At 33.6% G+C, this 13,268-nt stretch overlaps 2 protein-coding genes across 6 annotated transcripts; one reads left to right on the top strand and one right to left on the bottom strand.

Moving 5' to 3' along the window:
- The first annotated feature begins 2,777 nt into the window (after positions 1-2,777).
- LOC112733004 (MACPF domain-containing protein At4g24290) lies at positions 2,778-5,500 on the top strand. The gene is made up of 6 exons (XM_025781848.3): positions 2,778-3,271; positions 3,364-3,602; positions 3,673-3,874; positions 3,964-4,147; positions 4,251-4,417; positions 4,495-5,500. Exons 1-6 carry the CDS (start codon positions 3,017-3,019, stop codon positions 5,176-5,178), a joined length of 1,731 nt encoding a protein of 576 aa, XP_025637633.1. The 5' UTR covers positions 2,778-3,016; the 3' UTR covers positions 5,179-5,500.
- A 1,742-nt stretch (positions 5,501-7,242) lies between these two features.
- LOC112733003 (uncharacterized) lies at positions 7,243-12,115 on the bottom strand. Of its 5 annotated transcripts, none has more exons than XM_025781844.3 (8): positions 11,407-12,115; positions 10,900-10,991; positions 10,268-10,415; positions 9,923-10,054; positions 9,665-9,820; positions 8,093-9,517; positions 7,804-8,005; positions 7,243-7,723 (listed from the first exon to the last, which is right to left on the bottom strand). In XM_025781844.3, the coding sequence occupies exons 1-8, from the start codon at positions 11,518-11,520 to the stop codon at positions 7,581-7,583; spliced, it is 2,412 nt and encodes an 803-aa protein (XP_025637629.1). In that variant the 5' UTR covers positions 11,521-12,115; the 3' UTR covers positions 7,243-7,580. The 5 variants fall into 5 exon arrangements, with proteins under 5 accessions (XP_025637629.1, XP_025637630.1, XP_072068505.1 ...); XM_025781845.3 differs by having other exon boundaries at positions 7,836-8,005; XM_072212404.1 differs by having other exon boundaries at positions 10,144-10,415; positions 11,407-12,031.
- Between the last annotated feature and the right edge of the window lie 1,153 nt (positions 12,116-13,268).

Below are 13,268 nucleotides of genomic sequence, written 5' to 3'. Positions count from 1 at the left end.
AACGGTACAATGGACCGTATACTTGTCTGGCCACTTCGATTTCTAGTGGTCACAGGAAGCTTGATTACCATGTGATCTCGACTTTCATACTGCCTATGATTAGAGCTGATGCTGCCGTGTCGATATAGGTACTGCAGAATGCGACAGAGGCCCATTTTGATTTTTGACCGACTTACAGGAGGGGTTGGATAGCTAAGTTGAAGGTCGTGACTCAGATTTACGGAGACTGGGAAGAGTCATATAATGAGTTGCCGCGGTGGGTGCTAGGTGTGCAGATGATGATGTCGGGTAGTGTGGTAATGTTAAGGACGAGTCCTGTGCAATTGGGTGGCTAAATCGATGAGGAGCAAGCTTATTTCCACCGTTTTTTTGGACATTCTCACTGTGTATCGAGGTCTCTCGATATGCACGACCAACAATATGTGCAACTCCATCCAAGCGATATATTCGATTTGGGTCGTCTTTCATTTTTGTGGTATCAAATTTGTAGCACAGCCTTATTTTCTTTGGATTTTGGGATGTGGTGGGGGTAGGGAGGTGAAATGTAATTCAAATGAATTTAATTCGAATTCTATATATAGGGTGAAAGAGAGTAAATCGAATTAGGGGCCAAAGATTTACATTGAAACTACATTGTATATAAATCGAATTATGCTGCTTCGATTTACCTCAATTCGAAAACCATTGCTAAATCAACACTCCCTTATTCGATTTACTATGGGCGAGCTCAAAACCATTTGCTTCCCTAGTAAATCGAAACTCCCTGTTTCGAATTACATTCTTACATACTAATTCGACATACATTGATTCGATTTACTATTATTACTCGTAATTCGACAAAGCCTAATTCGATTTATATAGGACTTGTAATTCGACAAAGACTGATTCGATTTACATAGTTACATGCATTAGGGACATGTGCATAAGATTTGGGTGATTTACGTAATTTTTTTAATCCTATGATTTATATGGGTGATTTTTCCATAAAAGAATTTAGTATCAACTTTTATATAATAAGAATAGAAGTGAAATTTGAATTTGACAGATGCTTTTCATGTTAACCAATGCTTTTTCTCAAGAGATTTTAACTTTTTGGAATTTAGATTTGACAGTAACAACGTTAAAACGAGCAATGGACAACGTTATTTACTCAAAGTCAAAATCTGATAAAATTATGAACTTTGGCAAGAGCAAGAGAAGCTCATACGGCGGCAGTAAAAAATAAAAACTTGTTCTTCGGCCAATCGCAATCCGTTGTCACAGCCAAGGACAACAACAAAAATAAGAGGAAGTCTCCAAATTTGAGAGAAAATAACAGTAATGACGGTATATTTTCCTTCACATCCGGCGTAATTCTTCCATTATGGAAGTGAAGAGCCGGATTCTTCCATTATGGAAGTGAAGAAAAAAGAAATATGGGTTGATGAAGAAAGAGAAGAGTGGATGGTTATAGTGATGGAATTGATGAATGGAGAAGTTTAGTTTTTGGAAAAGAAGAAAAGGGTCAAGGGTAGAAAAAAAATTTAGAATTTATAATATATTTTTAACTATTTAGTTTCATTATTTAATTGAATTTTCATATCAATGTCACTTAGAAGTTAAAACACTTAATTTACATGTAGATAAATCATTAACGGTATCACTAAATAGAAAGTCTAGGGAGCTAGTAATTTTTGTGTTTTGTAGTAAGCATTTAATTATTAAAAGAAAAGAGTGATCTTTCATCATTAGATATAATCTCACACTGTTAAAAATATTATTGATGACTAATTAATGGTTATAAAACACAAAAGTTACTGGCTCTCTAGTACTCTTCGTTACTAAATAATTGACTATTGGTTAGATTTGTCTAATAGAAATTATTTTTTGTGGGCACAATTTAGTTTTAAATTTTCTATGATCAATGTTATCAGTGTTTATATTTTTTATAGTTAGTTTTGATACTTTAGTTTTTTTTTATATAATAAAACAGGGCTAACAAACTAAATTATGAGACATGTAAAAGACATTCCGCTAAGGCGCTATCATCATCATTAATTAAAGGATGTAGTTAACACGTATTTTAAAGGCTAAAAACACATAATAAATTTATTATTAAAAAACTTTTTAAATATTTGTATTTAATAAATACAAAACATTAAGGACTAAAATTAAAGAGTGATAGTTTGTTTAGGAGATTAAATATACATTATTTATTTTTTTAATTAATTAATACTGTTAAACTACTAAAATGAAATGAAAATTTATATTACTAAAAAAAATAATATCAAAAAATATGAATGACAAATAATTTTTTAAAAAATTAAAAATATAACAAAAATAGTCAAATATTAAACATATATTCTTAAAAAATTTTGAAGATCGGATTTTGACACTAAGCTTAATTAAAAAAAAAAGCCTTTTTATTATTAAAATTTGGTGATTTTATACTATAAATTTATTTTTTAATTTTTTTTATGTGGTATTTTGTAATTTTTTTAAGAGTTTAATTTTGATGTATTGATAGTGTAAAACATTTTACACAATCATGCAATTATAACCCTTTTTTTGAATAATCATTCACACAATCAATGTAAAAGGTAGTTATTTTTGCTAATATGCCATTATGTGATTAGATGCACATGTAAATATGTGATTAGATGCACATGTAAAACGGTTTTACACAGTGCATCAAAATTATTATTTTTTAATACTGAAAATATTTAAAAAAAACAAAAAACAGAAAACAAATTTTGTTCATTCTAAATAGTTTGCCTTATTAATACATGTAAATTAACTGCTGGGACTAAAATCCCGCGAATATTAGTTAATAGCTAGTATCTGAAAACTGAAAAGCATGCAAACCTAATCCACTCAACAAGTCAATGCACTGAATGACCCTCTATTCCTCCTTGCTACTTCCATTATGAAATTATTACACAATCTTTGAAACCTAGTCTTTTAGATTTGCGTTGACTTGGTTTAATTTCATCTTAACTCAGTGTGTAGTGGTTTTGTTCATTCAAGTTTGAGAGTAATGGAAAGAAGAATAGATACACGTTTTGAAGCTGCCCAGAAAGCAATAAACTCAATTGGTTTGGGTTTTGACATAACCCAAGATATAGATTTTGGTAACTGTAAGAAGGGTTCACGGTTGATCCTCATCAATGAGAAACAGTGCCGCCATCTTGATATTCCTGAAGGCCTTTCAGTTCCAGATGTCCCTGACTCCATCAAATGTGTCAGAGGGGAATCCAATAGAGTCCACTCTGAAGTTCTCACCTTACAAGAGGCATCTTCATCTTCGTCTTCATCTTCATCTTCTCTTGCTTACTTGCTTTAGTTTAATAAACTAATCCTTTCGATGTTTAAACATGTTTGAAGATGTTGGAGCACTTCAACCAAGAAATGTGCTTGGGAGGGAAAACTGCGTCTGGTCATTTCTGTGCATCATTTGGATTATCTGGGAGATGCATAAAAGAGTTGACTACCATTAAGTCTCTTGCATATGATGGATGGTTCATCAAACGTTATGCCATTGAGTTAGAAAGGTATCATGGTGAGCTCCAAGACCATGTTAAAGAAGCAGTGCCATCCTCATGGGACCCTGAGTACTTGGCTAGGTGAGTCTGATCTGTGCTTGTGACTTCAAAATGATGTTTAATTAATTCTTTTTTATTTTCATCATCAAAGGTTTATAGAGCGTTTTGGAACTCATGTTGTGGTTGGGGTAAGCATGGGAGGGAAGGATGTGATATATGTTAGGCAAGATGATCCATCATACCTTCATCCAACTAGTATTCAGAAAATTCTCAAGGATACAGCTAACAACAACTTCATGGATTCTGCAGAGAATAATTGCGTTGCTTCTCAAGAATTATGCAACACCAAAGAGGTATATATCCATGGCTGCATGCCCATATTTACTTTGCATCTCGTTCAACTTTCGCTACTGGTTTAGTTGCCTCTCATCTTTGTTTCCAGAATATTGTTGTGATACACGATAGAAGAGGTGGTAGAAGAGGAAAGATGTATCATGGTGAATGGTTGGATACTTTAGACTCAGAACCTGATGTGATATCAATGATTCTTCTGCCTCTGACAACACTATTGAGAAGTATCCGAGGAAGTGGATTTGTGAGCCATGCCATAAACCTTTACCTTCGTTGTAAGCAATTATTTGATATATTAGCTTCACCACAAAACAGAATATGTGCCATGAATATCTGAATTAGCTGAACCCTGCACATGAATTGTGACTTTTTAAACAGACAAACCTCCAACTGAAGACCTTCATCAGTTTTTCGAGTTTCAGCTGCCAAGACAATGGGCACCTGTACTTAGTGAAATTCGTCTCGGTTCTCATTGGAGGCACCAAGTCAACACCTGGCTTCGATTTAGTATCTTTGGCCCTAAGCTTTACATAAACACGATTCCTGTGAGTATTGAATCATATCATCAGCATTGGTATTGGTGAATTTTCAAGAATGTTGCACTCACCTTTGATCACATTAGGTTGATGTAGGCAATAGACCAGTGATTGGATTGAGATTACAATTGGAAGGAAGAAGAAGCAACCGATTGGCAATTCACTTGCAGCATCTGGCTTCTCTGCCAAAGTCGTTTCCACTCTCAGACAACGCGAACGCTTACTTGTCATGTGACTCTTACAGCTGCAGCAACCACAAGAAAGTGAAATGGAACTGCTTCTCATATGTGTGTACAGCTCCTGTTGAATCAGATGACAGTCTTTCCATGGTGACAGGAGCACAACTACAAGTTGAAAAGAAGTGCCTGCTTTTGAGGCTGCGCTTCTCCAAGGTCATCGGCGCCACGCTTCAGAAGCCACCTCAGTGGGATCAGTCCTCTAACATTGGCTATTTCAGCCGCAAGTATGGTGGCATATTGTCATTCATTTCGAAGGAGGGACAAAAGGGTCGTCCGAAACCTGGTGACAAGACCATTGGCTCTAATACATATTCTGCTGCACGCCCTGCTCCGGTTCACACTCCTAAGCTTCAAAGATTTGTGGACACAACTGAAATGATCAGGGGACCAGAAGATACTCCGGGATATTGGGTTGTTTCTGGAGCAAGGCTTTCTGTCCAGAATGGCAAAATATATCTGCTTGTTAAGTACTCACTCTTGAGCTTTGTTGTGCAATGTGAAACTCAAGCTTCAGAGCAGTGCTTTATATAAGGCTTATTTGAAGTCAAAGTTGTTGAATGTGTCTGCAGAATCTGCTGGTTTTTTGCTGATTGTCTAGGACAAATGTTATCAGAATTTCAAGCTAATATTGGATTGATTATATATATATATAGTGAGACTGATTCAATGACTTGTGTAGGTTTGTTACTTAAAGTGACTCACTTTAGTCAACGTATTTAACTAGTATAAGATCCTAATACTATTAGGCCTGTAATTTATTAATCAAAATTTTTCGCTTTGTATTTTTTTTTTGTGACTAGTAATTTGACATGGTCAAAATTATTTAATGATAACAATCAAATTGGTATTTCAATTTTTACATGATTAAATTAATTCCTTAATTGATTTAATCAACTTTTCAGCAATATTAACTTGTTTGGTATTTGTATGTCTATGTATTTTTATAGGAATAACAAGAATGAATCATTTTTATCTTGTTTGGTATCTATTATAATTTATAAATAGACTTAAGCAAGCATGAAGCATTATAAATTTAACGTTAAAAGAGCGTGATTATATTTGCGGGCTCTACGTTATTGTCATTGTCGTCTTTTTTCCTTCATGTTCCTCCTTCACCTCCTCCCCCTCTTCCTTTTTCTTCTTTCTTTTTCTTCTTCGCGTTTCTTCTTCTTTACGTGTTTTCTCCTCATCGTCATTCTTTTATTGCTGCTGTTATTGCTGCATTTTTTTCTTTTTCTCTTTCTCTCAATAATTTTGCAACATTGTAAGTTTCTTCTTCTTTTTTATTTGATTTTTCTTCTCTTTTTCTTGGTTTTATTCCTCTCAAGAGAATGAAACAAGAAGAATTATAACAAAATAAAATAAGAAGAAAATGAAAAAGCAGTAGAACATGAGGAGGAAGAGTTTTGAATTGTGCAAAACAACGAGATTAAATGCACCTTAATTCACTTAGAAATGAACTGAAATTACATCCAAAATGAACAGAAAATTAAATTTCAAATGAACCGAAATTACTTAATTATGACGATATACAAACAAATTCGTTTCAAAACAAGCACAGATCAAATGCAACTTATTTAAATCCAGAATGAACCGAAATTACTTAATGATTGCGTTCAAAAACAAACACACAAACAAAATTGAATGATCATAAATTCACTAAAAAATGAACCAAAATTACATCTAGAATGAACTTGAAATTACTTAATGACGACGATACACAAACAAACTCGTTTCAGACCAAGTGCACCTTATTTAAATAAAGAATGAACCGAAATTACTTAATGATTGCGTTCGAAAACAAGCATATAAACAAAATTGAATCATGAACAAAAATACATCCAAATCCATCAAGTGATTTTGCAGCATTATACATTTCTTCTTTGTTTGATTTTTCATGTTTTTATTATTGTTAAGAGAGTAAAACAAGAATAATTATGAGAAAAAAATAAAAAAGAAAAGATGAATAAAACAAGAAGAAGAAGAATCTGATGAGGAGTTTTGAGGAGTTTTTTATTCTTCCTTTTTCTTTTTTGTTTGATTTTTCTTCTCTTTTTCTTGGTTTTATTTCTCTCAAAAGGGAATGTGAGGAAGAAGAGTTTTGAATTGTGTAGAACAACAATATCAAATGCACCTTAATTCACTCAGAAATGAACCAAAATTGCATCCAGAATGAACTGAAAATTAAATTCCAAATGAACTGAAATTACTTAATAATGACGATACACAAACAAATTCGTTTCAAAACAAGCACAGACCAAGTCAATTTTAAACAAAAACACATCCAAATCAATTTTGGATCAGACAATGTCATCAATACAGCAAAATTCGATGATAACGATAACAATAACGACGACAACGATAACGACGATACGTATTAGAAGAAGACAATGACGATAATGATGATGATCATGATAATGATGATAGAGGAGAAGGATGAAAAAGAGGGAGGATAAGAAATTCTAATAAGAAAAGGAGAAGAAGAAGACGTAGCATCAGGGGTGAAAAAGAATGTGCGTGCCTAAATTTGAAGGAAGAAGAAGAAGAATGCATGAAAAAAAAGTGTGTAAATCTAAAAGATTTGGTTGAACTTGGTTGATTAAATTACTTGGATGTAGAGTTTTATTCTATTTGATATTATTTTGTCCGTAAAGTATGAACTTTATGATGAGTGTGCTTCTAAAAAAAAGGCTACTCTGAAGTTTTATCTCTGTAGCCCCTCACAGGAGGAAAAAAATTACAGGAGCTGGCTTTTGACCATCTCAAAGTAACCATTATTCACTAACCAATTAAACTAATACTCTTGTATCTCTAGCCCTAAGCAGTAAGCACCAAGATCTCAAGTTGAAGAAACTAATGCTTTCTTTTACTTTTTCTTTTCTAATCTTGTTTTACCTTTTATTATTATAGAAGAGGCTCAAATATCAATTACTTCAATTTAAGCTTCTCTGCTGAATAAACCCCTTCAGTAGTCCTCTTTGCTTTTGGTGGTGAATATTTCTTACTCTCTTCTTTACCTTCATCATTAAATGCCTTACTTGGTTCTGGATTTGCATCTTTGTCTTTGTCATTCCTCCTATCATAAAACACAGATTAGAACAACAAAATAAAAAACTAAAGGAGGCCAAATCAAAGAAGAAACAGAATAAAAAATACCTGACAACCTAAAAAACGAGTCAAACACGAACCTTAGGTGCAAAAACAGGAATAACAAACCAACAGCAGTGGCACCACCAAACACTGATTTCAGTATTAGCTTCTTTCGGGGTTTTGACTTTGATATTTCTGCAATTTTCTCTTCTTTCTCATCTAAATTGTCAAAGGAGTGCGCACTCTCGTTGTCCGGATTTATTACTTCCTACACAAGAAAATTGCAAGAGGCTCAATCTGCATATAATGGAAAAGAAAAGTAAGCATTGCTTGATAAAGCATCAGAAAAACTTACTTGAACAGGTAACTCAGGCTCAAGGGTATGTTCTGTATGGCAAACGAGAACCATGTCGTCTTGACTTGATTGATTACCATCATTGCATTCAAGTTCTGAGCTTTGATTTGTTATGCAGATCCGAGTGTTAGATACATCTTCATCATAGTTGGCAGGAACAGTGGCATCATTGGTGATCATATCTATTACTCCTTCACTTCCATCTTCACAGTTATCCAAACTCATAGCATTTGATGCTATAGCCTCACTATCATTTTCTGGCTGTTCATCATCTACAAGTGACTTGAAATCAGTTGCACCAACCGCATACGCTTCAGCAGTTTCTTGTTTATGAGTCATAGTTTCCTCATGTGAGGATTCATTGTTGTCTATAGCTCCACTTTTTGTCATAGGAAATTTTCCTTTCTGGTCCCATTTACAAAACTGGGGTAGTGAAGAGGACTGGCAAGACAGCAGCTTCCCACATTGGCTACAGCTATTAAGCGACGATGAAATTGAATCAACTTGAGACTTCCAGTCCTCATATACAAGAAACTTTTCTGATATAGTTGCATTTATGTCATTGCTGTCGGAGACAGCTCTGTTCGAAGAATCAGTCTTATTACATAGGAAGCAATCAGGAGAATATAATGAATGCTCGGTTTCCTCAAGTTCCTTGACAAAATATGTATACTTTCCATAAGTGATTTCATGTTCAATTTCCTTATACTTCATTTTCTCCTGTGATTCATATTCTTTTATACCTTCCCACTGATCGCTTTTCTGATAATCATTCTCTGCTTCAAATTGGTCTCCCAAGTTCAGTACTTCATGTAGAACCTCCATATTCTCACCAGCTCCAAAGCATCTACCATTTTCAATACTCAATGGAGTTGCGCATGAGCCATGAGAACTAGCACTTTTATGTACATCTGCTGGAATATTTTCTTCAATGAGCAGATCCTGGTCCCAACTATCTTTCGCATTTGAGCTAACATCTCTTATCACTGACATCCTGTTATTCATAGGAGTTCCAAGGATCGAATCATTATCTCTTAATAATTCATTCTGTGTGTAACCAAATTCCATCATTCTACTTTCTTGGCCCCTAGTATCTAAATGAGGTATACCACCACTAAAGTCAACATGTACATTCCCGGAATAAGGAGTCTCAGAGATATGATATTGTAATAATTCCCTTGAGCATAACAATTGAAACTCATCATCAGAAATTCTTGGTCTCTGCCGGCTTCGACTGCCCAGTTCATCTAAACTGGTGGACATAAAATCATTTTCAACCATTGAAGAAGTTGAATTGCACTGTATCTCTGATTCATAATCACACAAGTCATCAAAATGATGTACTAGATGTCTGATTTCTGTGTCATTAGATTGGTCTGAATATGTTTCCCAATCTTTGATCGAGTCTGTAACGGAGTAGTAGACCTACAGAAGCATCATTGTTTTAGAGATACAAGTAGCAAAATCATTTAGCAGTGGCTCAAGGGTACAGAACATGAAACTCACATATGTGACCATTCATTGGCAATATAGTAATTTTGTTTTTACTTATTAGTGAAAACAAGGACACACCTCCCTGGATTCTTGCCCTGAATTCTTCTGTAAGTAATAAGTGGAAGAATCTGCAGGCCTTCTGTGAGACAGCTCTATGCTTTTACGTATGTATCCAACCACATCCTTCGGCATGGTTACGGCACAAGTAACATTAACAATATCAAAATCTGGAACCTGGCAACATGTTTTTATGTTATCAAGAAGCAAAATTTAAAGGACAAGATACAAGAGCAGGTGACTGGAGTTCATAAGTGATATTTTATGCAACTTACTTACATCTATATCCTTAGACCTTAATTTTTTGGAGAATGAGCGTATACACATGCATACTTTTCGAGTATTTCTTCTCTCAACAACATCTGATGGAGAGAATAGGTCAACTCCAGTCAATTCCAAGATTTTGCAAATCTGTATAGGAAAAAAAGAGAGATAACTTTGATACCCATTCATTAATGTCTGTTTTCACCAACCAAAATTTGAAAATATTTAGAACTAACTGAAATGAGGCTCCAGAGTTTCTCTTTCTTCTACTAACGTACTCATATGCTTAAATCAGTAGACATGATTTTGGCAAATCTTCCTTTGAATTCTGTCGAAAGGAAAGGTCATGTAATAATTTACCTTCAGGAATGAATCAACATTAGAATAAGGTCTATATCTCCCACTGTTACTCTTAGAAGCAAATGGCTGGCTTTTGGAAGCTTTTATGTGTTTTAGCTCCATATGCTTTGCCAACAGCAATTTCCACACCACTTTTGACACTAAAAACCTATAAACCAATTAACTTGTATTTAGATTCCAAACAATATACTGAAATGCCAATGCAAAAGCTTCATGTTCAGCTCCATTCCTCTTGGAGTTTAATCCTTGTACTAATCATTTAAAGTGGTCCTAGTTTTAGCTTTTAATTCAATTAAAGATATTAAGGCTAAAAAGTAGCCTCTTTAATTTATGACAGGTGAAGTCAATTAGTCAAAGTATTTAATCTCAAATTGATTGAATCTTGCTGGAGGTTTGCTTGGACTAAAACATACCATTTATTATTCTTTACAGTAACCAATAACCATGTAACTTCTTGCTTATTGGGAAAAGGTTCAAAGAGGAAACAACTATTGCATGGTGCAAACAATTATGGCAAAAATTCTGGTTCTTAGCAATTTCCAAAACTTAATTACATACCAAAAAAATAGGAATAACGGAAAGTGTAGGCTAACAAAAGAAAAAGAGAGAGAGAAATAGAGAAAGTTAAGTACAGCAATTCTCCATCAGCAAGGAGTTCGGATATAATGAGTTGCTCATTCAATCTTATCTTCAATACTTCCCCGAGCCAAATTCTCGTTTGAGTCTGTAAATTGAAGGCGAAAAAAATGACAGTGACACGAAAAATAAACATAAACTAACAGCAAATCCAGAGAATAAAGAAACGATAAAGTCTAAGAATAAATCATGGATTACTTATGTTGTTACCGCCAGAGAATTGAGATAGTTCCAAGACTGAACTCAACCTTAGCGATAAACATAAACTAACAGCAAATCCAGAGATAAACTAACAGTTCCAGGAATACATCTATCTATTTTGATCCTTATTAGATTAAAAGAAAGAAATGAAGATGCAATGCAAATCCAGAGAGTGTTAATCCTGATTCCAATTCCCTCAACTTGAAAGTTAAAATCAATTTTGATCGGTGACAAGATGACACAGCAAGAAGCAAACACGAAAAACGAGCAAGATCGAAAGAGAGAGTGAGAGAGTGATAAACCTGCAGAAAGGCATCATCGAGTTCACGAAAGCTGGATTCCGCTGAAGAAGGAGAAGCAGTTTTAAGAAGCTCCGGCGATGGAGCAGTCTCCGATGACGAATCTTGGCAAACCATGGCTTGGTTTTCCCGCCAAACAGAGAGAGATGAATTGCAGTTTGCAAAACGAAAAGAAAGACACGACAACCTAAACAAAGAAGATAGGATTGGACAAAAAGTGAAGTGCAGGTGAGCAGGTCACATAAGACAGTGCGAGGATTCTGTGTGTCCTTTTTGTTTTCTTTTTATTTAGCAAAGTACCCTCCCCAATCCCCATGCTTTCTCTCTTCATCTCTCCTTCAACTTCAATTCATTGTGCCGCTTCCGCGGATAGAAATACGGGTCAACATCTTCATTACCCTACTTCACCAATCACATTTACCCTCCTGTCTCATACAAAAATTATACAATTTTTTAGTGCATCTCTTATGTTATGTTATGATATAGTGTTACTTTAATTAATTTTAGAAGAAGAATGGTCACATGGTCTCGTTATGGGATTCTGTATTCAGTATGCACTGTAATTGGAAGCTTATGATTATGGGACGGCTTTCTTGGAACATTGTAGATCAGAAATACTACCATTACTAAGGTTTTTCTACATATGAACCAAAGAACTCGCCTTATAAATTAAAAAGATGTTTACCAATACTAACAAGGTCCAATCCAACATTCCTTTTTTAATTCGTCCAGTTAGATATAATTATTAATATATATTTATCAATTAATTTAAATTTTTAAAGTAAACAATTTTATGATTTGATATTAAACAATTCATGTAAATCCCAAAAAAAATTACATGAAAAATTGTATTAGTTACAATTATTTATATACTTTTACTATTACTTTAAATTGTTAGAATAATTAATATATTGGAATTGACTAATAAATAATATTGGTATTGTTTTCTTCGTATTAATAGTAACAAGGTGTGCCTACATTTAAATGACGACGCATGTTCGGTGCAGTATTCATCGCAGTTTTCACACGTTAAACAAAGGACGTTAATTAAGGTTAAATAAATAATAATTTTTTTAAATAATATAAATAATTATTAATTAAATTAAAATATATTATATTTTTAAATTATTTATCTAAATTTTAATATTAAAATAATTATTCATATATTTAATAAAATAAATATTTAATATATTTATTAATTATATTATTTAATATTTTTATTGTCTATCTATATTTTTTAATTAAATATTAGTATATGGGCCTAATGGATATTAAATAGCAGTAGCAAGTACAAGTAGGAATGCGTTTGGCATCGAAGATAACAACGTGGATGAGTGGAAATCAGGCACCGATAAATGTGCACAATATCCACCTTCTCCTTATGCGACGATTGCGTTACGTGTCCCTTCCATAGACACTGCCTCTATTTCTGTTTTCTTTGTCCCATCCTTGCTGTCTTTTTTTTGTTTCTTTCCTTTTTTTTTTTTTCTCTTTTCTCTTATTTCTACCTTTCACAAATCACAAGTTTTGTTTCTCCTTACAAAAATATTGGCAAATTTTGACCAGACTTCTATCAGTCGGATAAAATATATCAAAATCATGGATAAGGTTGTAATGCATTGTTGGTTTACCGTGAAACCTGCAAATAAAAAGAGATAAATAGATAGAGGATAAAAAACCTAAATAAGCTAAAGGGAGATTAATTTTACAGAGATAAACTAAAGCAAAATCTGATTCATCAATCAATCAAAGAATATTTCTATATAGTTCGAACTAAATAGGTTCGAATTCACTTTCCAAGTAATTCGAACCAAATAGGTTCGAATTACACTTATAGAACAAAGCAACATAATTCGAACTAAATT

The sequence above is a fragment of the Arachis hypogaea genome, chromosome 13, assembly GCF_003086295.3.
Source record: "Arachis hypogaea cultivar Tifrunner chromosome 13, arahy.Tifrunner.gnm2.J5K5, whole genome shotgun sequence".
NCBI classification, from domain to species: Eukaryota; Viridiplantae; Streptophyta; class Magnoliopsida; order Fabales; family Fabaceae; genus Arachis; species Arachis hypogaea.
This window is presented reverse-complemented; position numbering and strand designations above follow the sequence as displayed.

Excerpts from the sequence above, each read along its gene's own strand:
- LOC112733004 (XM_025781848.3), top strand. The coding sequence starts at position 3,017 with ATGGAAAGAAGAATAGATACACGTTTTGAAGCTGCCCAGAAAGCAATA. Across the intron at positions 3,603-3,672 it reads GACCCTGAGTACTTGGCTAG|GTTTATAGAGCGTTTTGGAA; the intron begins GTGAGTCTGATC and ends TCATCATCAAAG. Across the intron at positions 3,875-3,963 it reads AATTATGCAACACCAAAGAG|AATATTGTTGTGATACACGA; the intron begins GTATATATCCAT and ends CTTTGTTTCCAG.
- LOC112733003 (XM_025781844.3), bottom strand. The coding sequence starts at position 11,520 with ATGGTTTGCCAAGATTCGTCATCGGAGACTGCTCCATCGCCGGAGCTT. Across the intron at positions 9,518-9,664 it reads CAGGGCAAGAATCCAGGGAG|GTCTACTACTCCGTTACAGA; the intron begins GTGTGTCCTTGT and ends ATGCTTCTGTAG. Across the intron at positions 7,724-7,803 it reads CTCGTTTTTTAGGTTGTCAG|GAGGAATGACAAAGACAAAG; the intron begins GTATTTTTTATT and ends GTTTTATGATAG.